The sequence below is a fragment of the Miniopterus natalensis genome, chromosome 19, assembly GCF_054644295.1.
Source record: "Miniopterus natalensis isolate mMinNat1 chromosome 19, mMinNat1.hap1, whole genome shotgun sequence".
NCBI classification, from domain to species: Eukaryota; Metazoa; Chordata; class Mammalia; order Chiroptera; family Miniopteridae; genus Miniopterus; species Miniopterus natalensis.
This window is the reverse complement of record NC_142099.1, coordinates 13,872,550-13,888,922: the sequence shown is the minus strand read 5'-3', so window position 1 is coordinate 13,888,922 and position 16,373 is coordinate 13,872,550. Positions and strand designations below refer to the sequence as shown.

Genomic DNA, 16,373 nt, shown 5'->3' with positions numbered 1-16,373 from the left:
TCTATGTGTCCCTTATCACGTCCAATATCCCTTTTTTCCTTCCTATGTGTGTGTTGATTGATTTTAGAGAAACAGATGAGAACCATCCATCAGCCGCCTCCTGCCCGCCCCCTACTGGGGGTCGAGCGCGCAACCCTCCATCTTCCTGGGACTTGCGTGAACAATTGTAAGCTTTTGTAGGTCCGTGCTTGATACTCTAGCCGGGGGCGCTGCGTCGCGGGATCTGGGTTAGAGACCCGAGGGCGCTCGTCCCTCCCCCGAGGGGGCGGGCCGCGGTGCGTCACGGGGCAGGGCCGTCCCTCTCCCACCCTCTGGCCGGTGGCGCCATCTTCCCGGGCTGTGGGAGGGGTCACAGGTCAGCGCCGGAGCGCAGCTGCGAGGGAAGGAAGACGGAAGGGTGGCTGGACCCGGGCGGCCTTCGCGACCTGAACGGTACCAGCGGCTGGGGTCCCGGAGTGGCGGAGCGGTGGGGGACGTGGTGGCGGCGGGGGGGGGGGGGGGCGCCGTCCCCGTGAAGGACGCGGACGGAGCCGGGGAGGGGGCGGGCCCGCGGCCGGGCGGGGGGCCGGCGGGCGCGCGAGGCCCCCCGCGCCCGAGCCGCGCTGTGCCCGCGGCCCCCGGGCCGAGCCTCAGCGCTCAGCTCCGCCTCCCTCCCGCACGTTCCCCAGACCGGGAAGATTCTGAATTCCTTTGTGTGTTTTCTTTTTCCCTTTCTCTTGGAAAACCCGTGGTGGTCCTGGGACTGAACCGTCCTGGAGGGAAGGTGAGGGTGTGGGCTTTCCTGGGGCCCCCAGGGCGCTCCGGCAGGCGGCTGGAGTCACGGCCCAGAGTATGCCCGGGAAGGCCAGGCGCTGGCGGCGGCACTGTGGTCACGGTGTCGCCATCCTGGATTAACTGTTGTCTTCCTTCTCTGTAGGTGCCTTTTCCTTGGGGCAGCCAGGAGCCTCCAGGAAGTCGATGGATCCTGGAACCCGCCCAGTTGGGAGCTGCTGTAGCAGCCCTGCAGGGCTCTCTCGGGAATACAAACTAGTGATGCTGGGTGCTGGCGGCGTAGGGAAGAGTGGTAGGTGACATTTTCTTTCCATTATATAAAAACTAAGCTTGAAAATTTCGTAAAACGAGGGACTTCCACTCAAACTGAATGGGAGACTGGCTGTCATGCAGTTAACACAATTCTTTCTCTGTATCAGTCACCTTTGTGTGGGTTTTAACTTTCATTTCTTGTTTTGAAGCCATGACCATGCAGTTCATCAGCCACCGATTCCCAGAAGATCATGACCCCACCATCGGTAAGTCAGATTATCACTTAGGTTTTCTAAATAAACCCATAAAAGTGTCTTGGTGTCAATTTTTAAAACCGGGTTTTAACTATTTATATTTTGAGCCTCTTTTGGTGTCCAATTCAGATTTATTTAACAAGAGTATCAGAGCAATTGGTAAGCAAATGAATTTTTCTTTTCCTCACTTAACTCTATTTGAACATAAGCCATCTTTAAGTTCTGTCTTTTATTCAGCATTAATGGGACACTTTCTTTGTCATATTTTTATGGTTATACTATATTGCTAGATTAAAGGAAAAGTTTAAAGGCCAATTAACAGGAACCTTTTGCTGTCACTTCTCTAAGGGTCTGACTTGAGGCTGACTGTAACTGTGAGTCAGCTGGTTTGAACTTCCACAAAAGGAAGCAGAAAAACAAGTAGAGCCAGCCTGCTGAACTCTTACAATCCAGATATCTAGAGCCTGGCCTTCCCCTCGAAAGCTCTTCATTTACTTCCTTATAGCTCAAGTTCACTAAATAGTAAGGTCTTCCTTCATTTCTTTTATAATCCTTAATGCTCTGTTGTTGGCAAAATGCTATAGAGTAAAAAAATAACTTCATTTTGCCCTTTAAAAAAAACTTGCCTTTCTTTACAAAGACTAAGAATATTACTGTCATTCCTAAACCATAAGGAAGCAGGTTTGATTCTAAGGGGTTATATCTCAGGATAAAAGGGGTAGGACTAGGGGAGAGCACAGGTCTGCCATAGTAATGGTATTCTCAGGATGTGATACTTCGTCATGGTCCTGGGTCTCTAGGAAGGACTTGCATTGAGTCAGGCCTCTGCTGCTCTGTTCTCCACAAAGCCAGTGAATGTGCTCACCCAGCTTTGGATGTGGTCATTTCATACAGAAGCTGTTGTGGACGGGGGGAAAGGGAGAAATAGGAAAAGTGCTTGCTTTTTCATGCACTCTGTTAAATTTAGAACATTGTTCAGAGATTCACACTCTGGTGGAAATTCAAGGAATAAAACCAAGTTAGGAATTAGGAGAATTTACTTAGAATTCCAAAAATATCTCTTTTTTTTCATTGAGTTCCCCCACCCCCCTCCAGTCAGCTACTCTCCTGACAATATTAACTGATTCACCAGCAAATTCTTATGTTACTTGAGTTCCTATTATGTCCCAGCACTATGGTAGGCCCTGGAACTAGAGTGGTGAGCAAAAGGATGTGATGTCTGTTCCCATTGAGTTTATAAGTTAGTGCATTTTGTTTTAAACTTTGGCTGCTAACTCTAAGAAGAAAAAGTTTACCTCATAACTAGTACACATATGCACATGTAATTAAAATGTCATGGAACTGTACTTGCCTCACTATCTGTGGTGCACTCGGTATTTTCTCTTTTATTTAGAGTTTCTGCTTGTTTATTTTAATGCTGGTCCCAACTCTAATATTAAATTCATTCACAACTCACTAATTGTAATGGATCATGTCCTGCAGTTTGAGAAACATTGATTTAGGGGGCTCTTCACCTTTGAAGAAGAGTCAGAAGCAGGGGTTCAAGATAAAAATTTTTATATGAAAATACATCAAGATGTAAGCAGCAGTTGTTTGAATGATGGACATGTCAAGTGGGTTTTTTCCTCTTCTTTTTTACTCTCCTGTATTTTCCAAGGTTACTATAATAATATGCATAAAGAAATTTGCTTTCATAAAGGAGAAATTATGACAATATGGATTATTTACAAAATAGTAAAGTTAGTTATGATTTTTTTTCTCTCTTTTCTATAGTATTAAGTGAGGAAGAACTATAACATATGGTTAAGTATATGGCTTTTGAGTCCAGCAGCCCTAGGTTTTAATTCTGGTTATATCATTAATTAATGTATAATGTGGGAAGATTTAATTTTTAGAGTTTAACTTTTTTTTTTTTAATATATCTTTATTGATTTCAGAGAGAGGAAAGGAGAGGGAGAGAGAGAGATAGAAACATCATTGATGAGAGAGTCATTGATCGAGCCCACAACCCCGGGCATGTGCCCTGACCAGGAATCGAACCCCGATCCCCTGGATCCTAGGTCGACTCTCAACTGCTGAGCCACGCCCAGCCGGGCTAGAGTTTAACTTTTTAAATATGTAAAATGGAGATAACAGTACCCCATATTATTATTGAGTTAATGTATATAAATTATTTAATGTAATGCCTGCATCTGATAACTATTTAATAGGTGGTAAAGTTACTTGTTGGCTTAATATGTTTTTAAAGAATGATCCCAGAACCCTTTTTAGCTTAGAAATGTAGGTGAAGTCCTATAAAGTGAGGCAATGAATAAACTTACATCATTGCTTAAGTGAAAAAACAACAACTTAGTTTATGTATTTCAGTGGATTTCGCGTACTTCCTAAGAAAATGTGGGAACTTAAAGAACTTGCATAATCTGCTTTTCCATAAGATGGATTTTAAAGTAGGGTTGCATATCCCTGCGTTTATGGGTTCATAGTACACCTTTCTTCCTTCCTGTAGAAGATGCTTACAAAATCCGGATCCGTATTGATGATGAGCCTGCCAATCTGGACATTTTGGATACTGCTGGACAGGTATCAAATCCCAGAATGATATGAACACAGACATTTTCACTCTAGTAAAGGGGAGGGGGAAGGCATATGCAGAGAATATCACTAGTTCATGTCTTTTAATCTTTCATGCACTCTGACTCAGGATAGCAGGTAATTGACATATCTCTTCTTTAATCTGAAATAAATAGCTATTACATATGTAGTTCTAGGTTGCATCATTACATTAATGACCCTTGTTTCCCTCTAGGCAGAGTTTACAGCCATGCGAGATCAGTATATGAGGGCAGGAGAAGGGTTTATCATCTGTTACTCTATCACTGACCGTCGAAGTTTTCATGAAGTTCGGGAGTTTAAACAGCTTATTTATCGAGTTCGACGTACTGATGATACACCTGTGGTTCTTGTAGGAAACAAGTCTGATCTAAAGCAACTAAGGCAGGTGAGGAGGGAGTTGAAGATGCTGTCTATAATTTAGAGGGATTAATCATTTTTGTTTTTCTGTTTACAGATTCCTCTGTCTGAAAGTAAAAATTCAAAATTATCTTCTCCCTGACCTTGAAAATTGCCTGGTATACTACTAATTTGCTGTCATTTGGGATAAAAATCTGGATTTTAGGAATCAATTTATAGGACAAAATCCACAGTATAGTAATCAGATGACACATAGACTATGCATTAATTAAAAGATCATGGAATGTTCAATTCCTAAAATATGGATATAAATCTGTTTATGCTGCATTAGGAGAAACTGAAATTCGACTTGAAGGTATACTTCCTGATGGTGAGGATTATGAGCCTGGGAAGGGAAGAATAAGAGAAATTGTAAAGGATTTTAGAATAAGTGATACCTTTCAAATTAGCAATGATATTATTATTATTTTATTTTTAAAAATATGTCTATTGATTTCAGAGAGAGGAAGGGAGAGAAAGAGATAGAAACATTAATGATGAGAGAGTCATTGATCGGCTGCCGCCTGCACGCTCCCACTGGGGATCGAGCCTGCAACCTGAGCATTTGCCCTGACGGGGAATCAAACCCTGATCACCTGGATCATAGGCCGATGATCAACCGCTGAGCCACGCCAGCCTGGTGGCAATGATGTTTAAAATTTTGCTCTTTGGTATAGAGTTTCTGGAGGTGTAGCGAAATGGGCGCACTCATGAGTACTACTGGAAGCAATGAATGGTCACACTACTTTTGGAAGTAGTTTCACTTTGAAAAATCTATTCAGGGATTTATATATAAAATGTTTATTGCCAAGCTATTTATGGTAGCGAAAAATTAGAAAAAGTCTAAATATCCAAAAGTAGGAGAAATTATAGTGTATCTACAATTGGATAAATCAATTTTGGGTTCCTTATAGTTTTCAGTATTGTAGTTTAAGTATACATCTGCTTGCCTCGTGTTTTACTTTTTTTAAATGAAAAATATGAAGAAAATGCAGATTGCATGTTTGATATCTATAACTGTTCCCTGTTCCAAAAAGTTATTTTTAAAATAGAGTAGATATAGTTTTCACATAATTTGAAGGCAGAAGGAATCTTAGAACTCATGTAATTCAGCCTCCCAGCATTACAAAGATCACTGCACTCTGCTTGAACACCTCCGGAGTTGAGGAGCTCTTCCTGTTAAGGTAGCCCCTTCACTTTGGGGGTAGTTGTAATTGTTTTCCACTGCTACCATTATAAATTTTCTTGGTTTACATTTTTAAAGGTCACCAAGGAGGAAGGATTGGCTTTGGCCCGAGAATTCAGCTGTCCCTTTTTTGAGACATCTGCTGCATACCGCTACTACATTGATGATGTATTCCATGCCCTTGTCCGGGAAATCCGTAAGAAAGAAAAGGAGGCAGTACTGGCCATGGAGAAAAAGTCTAAACCCAAAAACAGTGTATGGAAGAGGCTAAAGTCACCATTCCGGAAGAAGAAAGATTCAGTAACTTGAAGTGGAGGAGGGTTTGTGTGTGAACTGCAGTGCTTGATCAGAGCAGTCCAGTAACCTGCATTAGTGAGCACGGTGCTTGCTCTTTCTCCCATTATGACCGTTATTTTAAAAGTAACTGATGAAGGGGACACGCCTACTAGGAGTTTTCAATGATGTGGTATTTAATATATTATCTTTTAGCTAATTCTGATTTATTAACCCAGTGGAGCACTTTCTTCTTTTAAATTGTCACATTTGAATTTGATCTGCCATAGTTTTGGGTTCTGTTGCTGATTGATTAGTTCATGTAAATTGTTTCTTTCCGGGGGAATATGTATACTATGTATGTTTGACTAAGCTCATAAGAGGAATTTTTTGCCATGCACTACTCCACGTTATCTTCAGCTCCCTGGGACTGTCCCAGAGAGGGACCTCGGTCTTCTCTGTTCACACTGTGCTTCATAGAGACAGAGCAAAAATCATATAGGGAAACCAGTGCTAAAGAGATTAATGCTGAAGTTCAGCAAATAGTTGTGGAACTGACTCCTGTTGCAGATTATGGAGTGGTGAGATTTGGGGAAATCTGGCCATATGTTGACAGGAACTAGGCCAGAAAAACGGTAGGGTCAGAACAGTGTTCCCAGTATGCACCTGGCTTTTCTAAGAAATGTACTGGGATGGGTGAGAACAAATGGAAGCATATAAAAGGTAATGAAGGGTTTCCCTTGAGGTTCTTTTACTCTTTCTTTCAGGGTTTGGACTTTCTTTACCTTCAGAAGTAATACTTTGGGAACCAATACTAGATTACTAAACTCTAATCTAAATCCTTAGTTGGGATAGCCGTTGCCTTGTTGAGGTTTATTTTTTCCCCCAGAGATGCACTCATCAATACATTTACATTAATTGTTTCCTAGTGTTTTCCCTTAGCTTCCCTGTGCTCTTTAGAAGATCCAGACTTGGCAAAATGTTTTTTGGCCCTTTGTCAGACTGACTGCATTTTCCATACAGAAGAGACATGAGTTTGAGTAAAATTGTGTATGTGCCTCCTTGACATTGACAATCATTAGACTCAGTGCTCTAAGAAAGCCTGTGGTATTTCTGTTGAATGAGCCAGTCTTGAAGCTTTAAAATTCCCATACGTTGAGTTTCTTATTGAAGATTTCTTTGCAAGGACTTTGCTAAGTTCAACTCAGGATGTCTGAGCCTTGACAAAGCTTAAGAGAATACCACTTTGATAATCTATTGTCCTGGGAAGAAGCAGCTTTAAATATTGGTGGAATTCTCAGAATCAGGATTATTTTGATAATCTGAACTGGTTATGTGTTGAGATTAAGTGCAAAAGTGCTAAGAGTAATGTAGCAAATATTGAACATTACATACCACAGTGTTCCTGTCCCCTTCATATGCAGAACAGGACTTTGTGTAGTGCCTCTTAAACACACAGCTCCACTTCTGTGTCCTTTTCAATTATAGACAGGACAGGGTTGTTGTGTTTTTCCTTCTAATCAATGCTGTATGTCCTCAGTTTAAAGAAAAATGATGGTTGTAACTTTTTTAGCTGAGTAGTGGTTCCTTTTGAAACTCCTGGAAATGTTCTTGCTACCAAATAAGTCATGTTTTATGATACTCAAGCCATTCAAAGGTAGAAGACCCAGAATTTGAATTTTGCAGGACAATCTTACAGGAACCATAGAATGGTTCATGGAGAAGCATGAAGGTAGAAAATATAGACAGTGCAATTCTGTTTTAACAGTATTTCACCACATTTAAACTAGCCTAGAGCCTTTTAAGTTTAATGCCTTAGCTCTCATTACTAATGACCTAGGGAACTGTCAGTAGCATCAACTAAGAAGTTGGCAGGTATATAATTATTTGGGATAGACAAGGTAGCAGAGAACATTGCAATAAAGAAAGATCTGTACCACAGGAGGGAATTTGAGTTGTATAAAAGAAAAGTAACAAATTAGTGTTTTTAATACTATCATTGTCAGGGCTTTCCTTCTTGGGAGCACGCCCACACCTTTCTTTCCCCTCAGGCGTGCATCTCTTAAACTCTAAGAGTCCCCATGGGACTTGCAGCCCGGGGAGCAATGGGCAGCTGGAGCTTATCCCAGGCTAATCCAAACCTGTCTCCAAGGCCCCTTTTTCCCTGACTTCAGTAAGCCAACAGCTCCTCCTTGGCTCAGTTCTGTCACTGTGACTTTTACTTCCCAGTGAGCCAACAGCAGCCCCCCCTTGGCTTACTTCTTTTCTATAAAGTCTTGAGAGAGCCAAAGCAGCCTCGCCTAGGCTCTACCCCGTTGCTTCTATCCTAAGCCCTTCCTTGTTTCACTGTCCCCAGCTTTAATAAACATATTCTCAAAATAAAAATCAAAAAAGACTATCACTGTCATATATTTCATTGTTAGATTCATTAGCCCATCAATTAGTATTAAGAATTCTCTTCATGGTGCTAAGTAGTTTGAGGGACATAATACATGTAAGTCATTATCTCTCTTCTAAGTGTTCATAGAGTATATGTAATTTATAAGATCTAAGTAGTCAGCTTTATCCAATTTGAGGGCATTAAAATCAATTACTGCCTGGAACTTTGAGGAGAGAAAAATTCAGGGACAAGTTGAAAAGCACTGGAACTATTCATGTCCATACCAGATTGGTAGGTTACAAAATTTAGAAGCTAGTGTCTAGAATTAACTGTTTAGAATTCAGAAAGAGATATATGTTTTAACTTCATCATATATTAGCAAAAATTGGTCTGCTGTGATGTTTGGGGAAAAGGGGGAGTCATTTTCCACTTATGCCCTTGTATACGAAGACAGTTTGTATGACACAAGACAAAAATTGTAAACAACGTATTGGGCTGTTCCTTTACGTACCTATGTATGGGTAGAAATGTTTGGAATCTTTGCAATGGGTCATTTTAAGAAAAAACTTAATGCTATGAGATTTTATATTCTGGAAAATATTGATTAAAAGAAATTTTAGTGCTCACCATGTACAGAACACCTGTGCCATGGAATGCTCCTTCATTCAGATTACCTCTTGGGTGGGGAGAAAGGAAAAACACATTGAAAGGGATATCACCTTTGCCACCTGACCAAGGGTTAAAGTTGTTTCAAGTATGTATACTAAATGTGAGAGAACAAGAAATAAATTTTCATGTGAAGGCCACTGCTTTTATCTTCACTTGTCAAAATGGGCATTAGTGTTGGTAGAGAGGATTTAGTTTGAACGTTAAAGGAATGAATTGAGATGGGTAATGACGGCACAGCATCCATTTTCTAATGCAAGGTCTGTTAGGAAAGGCAGTGGAATTACAGAGTATGTATAAGCCTCTTCTGTGCACTGCGCACTGTCCTAAGAGCTGTGAGGCCTCTTCCCCAGACATTTTAAATCCAGCTCCAAACAACGCCTGGCGGCACCGATCGCACACCAGCCCCCCAGCGGCAACTCCGCCACCATGGAGGATGTGAACTGGTACAGCAACAGAGGGATTCGCAGAGGGGTCCAAGGTCAACGTGAGCAAGGTGACTGTCAAATGTTTATTGGAGGCTTAAGCTGAGATACAAGCAAGAAAGATCTGACTGAAGATTCGTCTCCATTTGGGGAAGTTGGAGACTGCACAATTAAAGCATCCAGTCACCAGACGATCAAGAGGATTTGAATTTGTGCTTTTCAAAGATGCTGCTAGTGTTGATAAGGCTTTGGAACTGAAGGAAGACAGACTGGATGGCAAATTGATAGATTCCCCCCAAAGGGCCAAAGCTTTAAAAGGGAAGGAGCCCCCCAAAAAAGGTTTTTGTGGGTGGATTGAGCCCAGATACTTCTTAAGAACAAATTAATATTTTGGAGCATTTGGAGAGATTGAAAATATTGAACTTCCCATGGATAAAAAAACATGAAAAGAGTAGTTTTTGTTTTATCACATAATACAGATGAGCCAGTAAAGAAATTGTTAGAAAGCAGGTATCAAATTGGTTCTGGGAGCTGAAAGGTTAAAGTCAGTGGTGCGCAGGCAGGCTAAGTAGCAATCTCAGACAGTGAATAAAGACAAATTGCATTTATTTAAAGAAAAGGGGCTGGGGAATGGGGATGTCCAAAGGGTATTGCGTCCATGATGGCAGCAAAAATCTACTTAGGATGGTGAAACAAGGAAGGTGCATAGAAGAAATAACAGGAGAGCCTAGGCTGGGCTGCTCTGGTTCACTGAGAAGTCAGAGAGAAGGGGACCTTGGAGACAGGTTCCGGGGGGGGGGGGGGCGGTTAGCCTGGGACGAGCTGCTGCTGCCCGTTGCTCCCCTGGTTGCAAGTCTCATGGGCTCCCTTAGAGGTTAGGAGTATGTTCTTGGGGGGGGAAGGAGAAGGGGAAGGGAATGGCAGAGGCATATACCCGGGAGGGAGAGCTTGCATTGGGTCTTTATTTTTCTCTTACAGGTGGAAATCTGAGGGAGATCTCACAGGAGTGTCCCAGTAGAATATTCATCAGCTTCCCAGGTGTGCTCTTTCAGGATTGTGGTCTCCACTGATTGGTTGGTGCCAAGGGCTGTCATTAGTCAATGTAGCTGGTCCCGAGGCAGCCACAGCATCACTTGTCTGGTTTTGCTGCTTTTCTGGGCCTGGAGTTGAGATACACCTGAGGCCTAGATGTTATCTTTAGGGTAGAGAGGAGAAGGTCAGGGGGTCCAAACTTCATGACCAGCCATATGCTAGGGGAGGATAGGTTACCCTGGGGACAAGGTTCTTACTTTCCCAGTTTTGCCCCTTGCTAGATACCCAGGGCTTTCTGCCCTGGAGGGTTTCTGTACCTGGCCTATCGCCCTGGCTCTGCTCATGTCTGTCTAACAGGAACTGTGAAAATCAAAGTTGTCCAACTCAAAGAGATATATAGACAGCAATAGCAACAACAAAAAGTGGAAGATGTGCTGCAGCTGGTGCGCAGGGTGATACTAGGGGGTCGGGGCCGAGGCCAGCAGAGCCCTTAAGGCAAGCCTCTGGGGGAATGGCAGTCACCTAAATGATGATCAGCCGTGCTAAAGGAGGACCTTGGACGGAGATTGCTCAAGTAACCCACCTGGCAGGACGACACTGAACATGGATCTTCTGTTGCTCTAAGACTACTGGGGCTGGGGATTGACCCTGTAACGGAGGTACATGCCCTTGGCCGGAATCAAACCCAGGCCCCTTCCGTCTGCGGGCTGATGCTCTATGCACTGAGCCAAGTTGGCTAGGGCAATAAAAACATATTTTAAAAAGAATAAGAATAGTTTATTAAAACACACACAATACGTTGAAAGATCTAGGATTAAGTTGGTAGGTGGAGTTCGACCATGAAGATTTCTTGAAGGGAGGAAAAGTGACTTGGAACAACAGAGAAGTCAAGAATTGTGTATATACGACAACTCCAATGCAGAATTTTAGACTGTTTCATGTTACACACAGAATGGGCATCAAGAAGCAAGTTTGGGGTTAAAGGGTAAGAGCTGGGATATAGCAAGAGACCAATAAGGCAAGGATAACTGGGTAGAAAGTCATGACCAGTCCGAAGTGTGCATGGGTCCCAAATACCTGGTTATTCTGGATCAGTAACAGCTAGAGAGCTGTTTGGGTTTTTTCTCGTTTTCTCAGCTTAGCCTCTGGAAATTTTGATTTGATTGATCTCTGATAGGACCCAGGAATCTATATTAAAACAAAAACATGGTTTCAGCCATGCAGCCATTCCTAGATTAGGAATCACTGAGCTGGATGATGCGGAACTGTCTTGGAGGATCATTGGGGGACTGTAAAGCAGTGACAGGTTGTAGTTAACAGGTGTGGAAAATTTCAGTGAGTATATTTTACAGAATGGTGCAGTGGATGGGGAGCAGCCGACAATAAGTAACCAGAAAGATGCTTTAATAGTTCACAGGTAGGGAAACAAGCAAGAGGACAAGCAAGAAAACTAAACTCATATGTTGTTATGAAGGAAACTACTGGATTGAACAAAGGACTGGTAGGTCTTCATGTTTGGGGTATTCTGAAATTTCTAATCGACTTTTCAACATGAGTTGGCCTTGACACAAAATTACTGAAAAATTTCAGCTTTGTCTAATAGTCCTCGCTTAAAACAAAACAACCCCAAAATCCCTGTTGAGCAGCTTTTGGTTCAGTGTGTACATTCCCCAGCACACATGATCATATCATTAACTCACCCAGTTTTTTTAACAAAAGCTGCTGGGGTGGGGACATGTGTCATTTCCTGCCCTTCCCAGAGCTGGTTACTGATAGAGTTTATTACAGTTTGCTCTGAGCCAGGAGAAAGTCTTTAGCTCCAGAAACATCCTCCACCAGATGCTTTCCTTGGTTTCCTTGCAGAGGAGCGTGCAGGTGAAGGAGTGGAGGCAGAAAAACTTAATGTTTTGCATGAAGGTCAGTGCAAATATGTGCTCAATTATAGGATAATCCAACATAAAATCTGCTGGCCAGGGAGGGACGTGTGAACATCGATTTAGTCAGAAATTACTTACACAGGCCCTGGCCAGGTAGCTCAGTTGTTTAGAGCATCATCCTGATACTCCAAGGTTGCAGGTTTGATCCCCAGTCAGGGCACATACAAGAATCAACCAATGAATGCATGAGTAAGTGGAACAGCAAATCGATGTTTCTCTCTCAAAATCAATGAATTAAAAAAAAATTATAATAAATAACTTACACAGTCCCAGCCAAAATTGTGGCTACTCTTCCTTTCATATCCTTAGACTCCTCAAGAGAATATGTGGGTCTAATTATAATATACACTCACCACCACCACCAACAAAATAAATATTTATTTATTTTTCGAGTTTGCTGTACGTCTGCCTCCAGGCCAGTGTTGTGTTGCCTGCCTGTCTGCTTGCATTCAGCAAACCTTTAGTGAGTGCCTGCTGCCTGCCGGGCGTTGTACTGGGTGTGGGGAACTTAACAGTGAATTAAAAACAAGCACCCAGTTCTTGGAGTCTCAGTTCTGTTCTTTGGGCACCTCTAATTAAATGTGCAAAATCTCATGTGTGGCATTTGGACCAAATGGTGGAAGAGGGAGAAGGGGTTAGGCACAAGTAGGAAATTCAGCTGCTTGGTAAAGAATAATTCAGTGTTAACTTGGAACTCGGCGTGAATGAGTGTACATCATGTAAATGTCCAGTTTCATACTACCGCAGGTAACTCTCTAAAACATTCCTGAGGACATTGGCGTTAAGATCACGAGCATGTTCTAATCTTTGAGGCTCTTTTTTTTTTTTTAAATATATCTTTATTGATTTCAGGGAGAGGAAAAGAGAGGGAGAGGAAAATAGAAACATCAATGATGAGAGAGAGTCATTGATCGGCTGCCTCCTGCATGCCCCCCACTGGGGATCGAGCCCACAACCCGGGCACGTGCCCTGACCGGGAATCGAACCCTGATCTCCTGGATCCTAGGTCGATGCTCAACCGCTGAGCCTCGCCCGGCCAGGCAAGGCTCTTTTGCATCTTTCTTTGAAGTCTCTCCATCACCAGTCCAGCAGTGATGGTAATAAAATACAGGTTCTGGCCCTGGCCGGTTTGGCTCAATCGTTAGAGCGTCAGCCCGGGGACTGAAGGGTCCTGGGTTCGATTTCGGCCAAGGGAGCACTTGATTGCAGGCTCAATCCCTGGCCCCGGTTGGGGCGAGTGCAGGAGGCAACCAATCGACGTGCCTCTCTCATATGATGTTTCTGTCTCTCTCTCTGCCTTCACTCTCTCTGAAAAAGCAATAAGAAAAATATCCTCGGGGGCAGATTTAAAAAAAAAAGAAAAATACAGGTTCTGGAGTCAGACTAAAACAGTGTCAATCCAGGCTCCATTTCTCATAATGAGCTGTGTAATTTGGAACAAGTTATTTAAAGTGTGGACTTCAGTTTTGACACCTGTTTGGAATAATAGCACATATCCAACAAGGTTGTTGGAAGGACTAAATGAATTTTAAATGTATAAAGTGCTTAAAACAGCCCCAGTATTGGTAAACATTCAATCATGTTAGCTATTTTTGCTATTATTACTGGAGTCACTGTTTTATGGTTCTGTCAGAGCTTTTCAATTAGATTGAGGTTTAATGTAACTTTTAAGGTGAATTAGCAGCTTCTCAGGCTTGAACACAAAAGCAGTTAATGAGTTTCCAGGCTTTTATCCAGATTTTCCTGTTAGCACATCTATTCCTGGGCCTGTGCAGCCACAAGACCTCCTCTAGGAGTTTGTTCTCGAACACCAAGCAGAGTTTTAAGCATTTCTTAGAGGTGCTCAGAAAGCGGTATTTAGCCTGTGGTATTAGGCAATTGGCATGCTCTCCAGTTTACTATCTTATAAAAGCTATAATGATTAAGAATAATGTTCTCAGCTTTCTTGAAAAATTTGCCCTATGACCGAACTTATGTTGCTCTTGAATTATTTAAAGAGGACTCCAAGCAGCAGGCTGTTTGTCTTTTCAAACTACAAGGTATGGGGGGTGGATAAAATTAATACGTGAGGCACTTAGTAGGCTGGCAACTCTTAGTGAGTTTGCTGTGACAGCGATTTTCAACCGTCGCGCCGCAAGAGTTTGTAAACATGCGCTACCTGACTATCTAGTCAGGGCCACTGGCCTCTTTCCCCTCAGATTGTCAAATTTTAAAAAAGGACAGCAGCCAACAAAATAATAGCCGTCCAGTGGGAATGAATCAAAATTATACCTATTTTTTTTGTCAGATCGGCAAAAAATATATTTTGGTGTGCCACAGAATCTTAGTAATTAGTTGATGTGTGCCATGAGATGAAAAGGGTGAAAACTGCTGTGTTATGAGATCACAGCAGAGAATACTTGGAGTGAGAGGTCCAACAGAATATGATGTGGTTGCCCACCCGAAATCCATTCCCCCTACCAAAGAAAATGACATTTTATTCAAGAATCCACCCATCTTCCATACTCAGATCCAGGGTAGCCCTAAAACAGCCTGCAGATAACCTCACCCCCCCTTGCCTGTGATTAGTTCAGAAACGCCCATGTGACACATATTGAACCGGCAAGACTAGAGGAAAGAATAGCCAGAGGTGTCCTATTTATATACATGCCACGACTGCAATCATCAGAGAGTTCAAACAAATAGAGAAGAGGTGTGCCAGAACAGTAATGTTTGTGTGTAGGTAGATTTTTTTCCTATTTCTATCAACTTATACTTTATTTTACATGTTTTCTATTATGATCCTGAGTGATGTTATCAGAGAAAAAATGCACAGGCAATAAGACTGGAAGACAAGCCCTGGCTGGTTTGGCTGAGTGGTTAGAGCGTCAGCCTGTGGACTGAAGGGTTCCGGGTTCGATTCCAGCCAAGAGCATGTACCTCGGTTGTAGGCTCAATCCCAGGTCAGGGCACATGCCGGAGGCAACCAATCGATGTGTCCCTCTGACATGGATGTCCCTCTCTCTCTCTCTCTCTCTGCCTCTCTCTCCCTCTCTCTTTCCCTCCCCCTTCCACTCTCTCTGAAAAGCAATGGAAAAAATATCCTCAGGTGAGGATTAAAAAGAAAAAAAGACTGGAAGACAAAATGGTTGTTAAGGTTTTGGGATCAATTGATTTTTTTCTCTCTTATTTTTCAATATTCTTATCATATGCTTATTATATTAGTTTTGTAATTTGAAAACTTGTTTAGTTCCTTCACTGAAACTTCAGAAGAGCAGGGACTTTCTCTCCTGCTTCCTTTCTCTCTCCCCCAAGCTTGTACACAGCGAGGATCACTTACACAGAACAGAAAATATGAAAACTGAATCATTCCAGACTTTAAGGCCAGCACAGAATCCACAAAGCTCACTTGTCGGGGTCATAGCACCCCAGTACATGACCCCAGAGTGCTGCGTTAACCTGTATTCTTTTTCTTTCAGAGCGTTTCTGTTTGTATTTGTACATTTATTCTTGTGATTATTTGGTTAATGTTTGTCCTCTGCTAAGCTCCACAAGAGTAGGACTCTTGCTTATCAATGTATTGTTTCCCCAGCACGTGGCATATGGTAGACACTCAATAAATAAATAGCCATTGATAATGAATGAGTGAACTGAATCGGTCAGTGTAGGCATTGCTTTTGGAATAAATCTTCCCAATGACGGGGCAGACTAATTTTCAGCACTCAAAACCAGCATCTCTCCCTCTGGTGGTTGTGGTCTTAGAAACTACATTTTGAAGGGAAAACAGAAAGAACAGCAAAAGAACTAAAACAAACAGCAAACCAAGTCACCTACTAAATGAGAGTCTCTAGGGCAGAAGCCTGAAATCTGCATTTTTTAACAAATGCCCCAGATGATTCTGAATCAGGTGGTCTGAGGCCCAGACTTTGAAAACATGCCCTAGAAAGTCCTAGTAGAGTCTGAGTGTTAACTTCATTCATAGTCACCCGGCTTCCAAGAGAATCATGCCGACGTCACTGTTTCTATTTAATGGGAATCAGTTTTTATTTTGCACTTGTGCGGTGCATTAACAAATTCAACATACAAGATAGCATTACATATTGTAAGTTAGCGTTACAGCATTATGCAATTTCACACAATTCATGTTAGCTTTTTCAGATTTTTCTTTTTTTTTTTAATTTGACACGTTTATTTTATTCTTGAGTTTCA

General features: G+C 42.3%; 1 protein-coding gene and 1 pseudogene across 2 annotated transcripts; both read left to right on the top strand.

Annotated features, from left to right (window-relative positions):
- The first annotated feature begins 362 nt into the window (after window positions 1–362).
- Window positions 363–8,931, top strand: RIT1 (Ras like without CAAX 1). Of its 2 annotated transcripts, none has more exons than XM_016221588.2 (6): window positions 363–432; window positions 917–1,063; window positions 1,233–1,289; window positions 3,784–3,857; window positions 4,084–4,275; window positions 5,551–8,931. In XM_016221588.2, the coding sequence occupies exons 2-6, from the start codon at window positions 958–960 to the stop codon at window positions 5,779–5,781; spliced, it is 660 nt and encodes a 219-aa protein (XP_016077074.1). In that variant the 5' UTR covers window positions 363–432; window positions 917–957; the 3' UTR covers window positions 5,782–8,931. The 2 variants fall into 2 exon arrangements, with proteins under 2 accessions (XP_016077074.1, XP_016077073.1); XM_016221587.2 differs by lacking the exon at window positions 363–432 and adding an exon at window positions 685–763.
- Window positions 8,932–9,019: 88 nt separating this feature from the next.
- On the top strand, window positions 9,020–10,774 carry LOC107543731 (heterogeneous nuclear ribonucleoprotein D-like pseudogene; annotated as a pseudogene).
- Window positions 10,775–16,373: the final 5,599 nt, after the last annotated feature.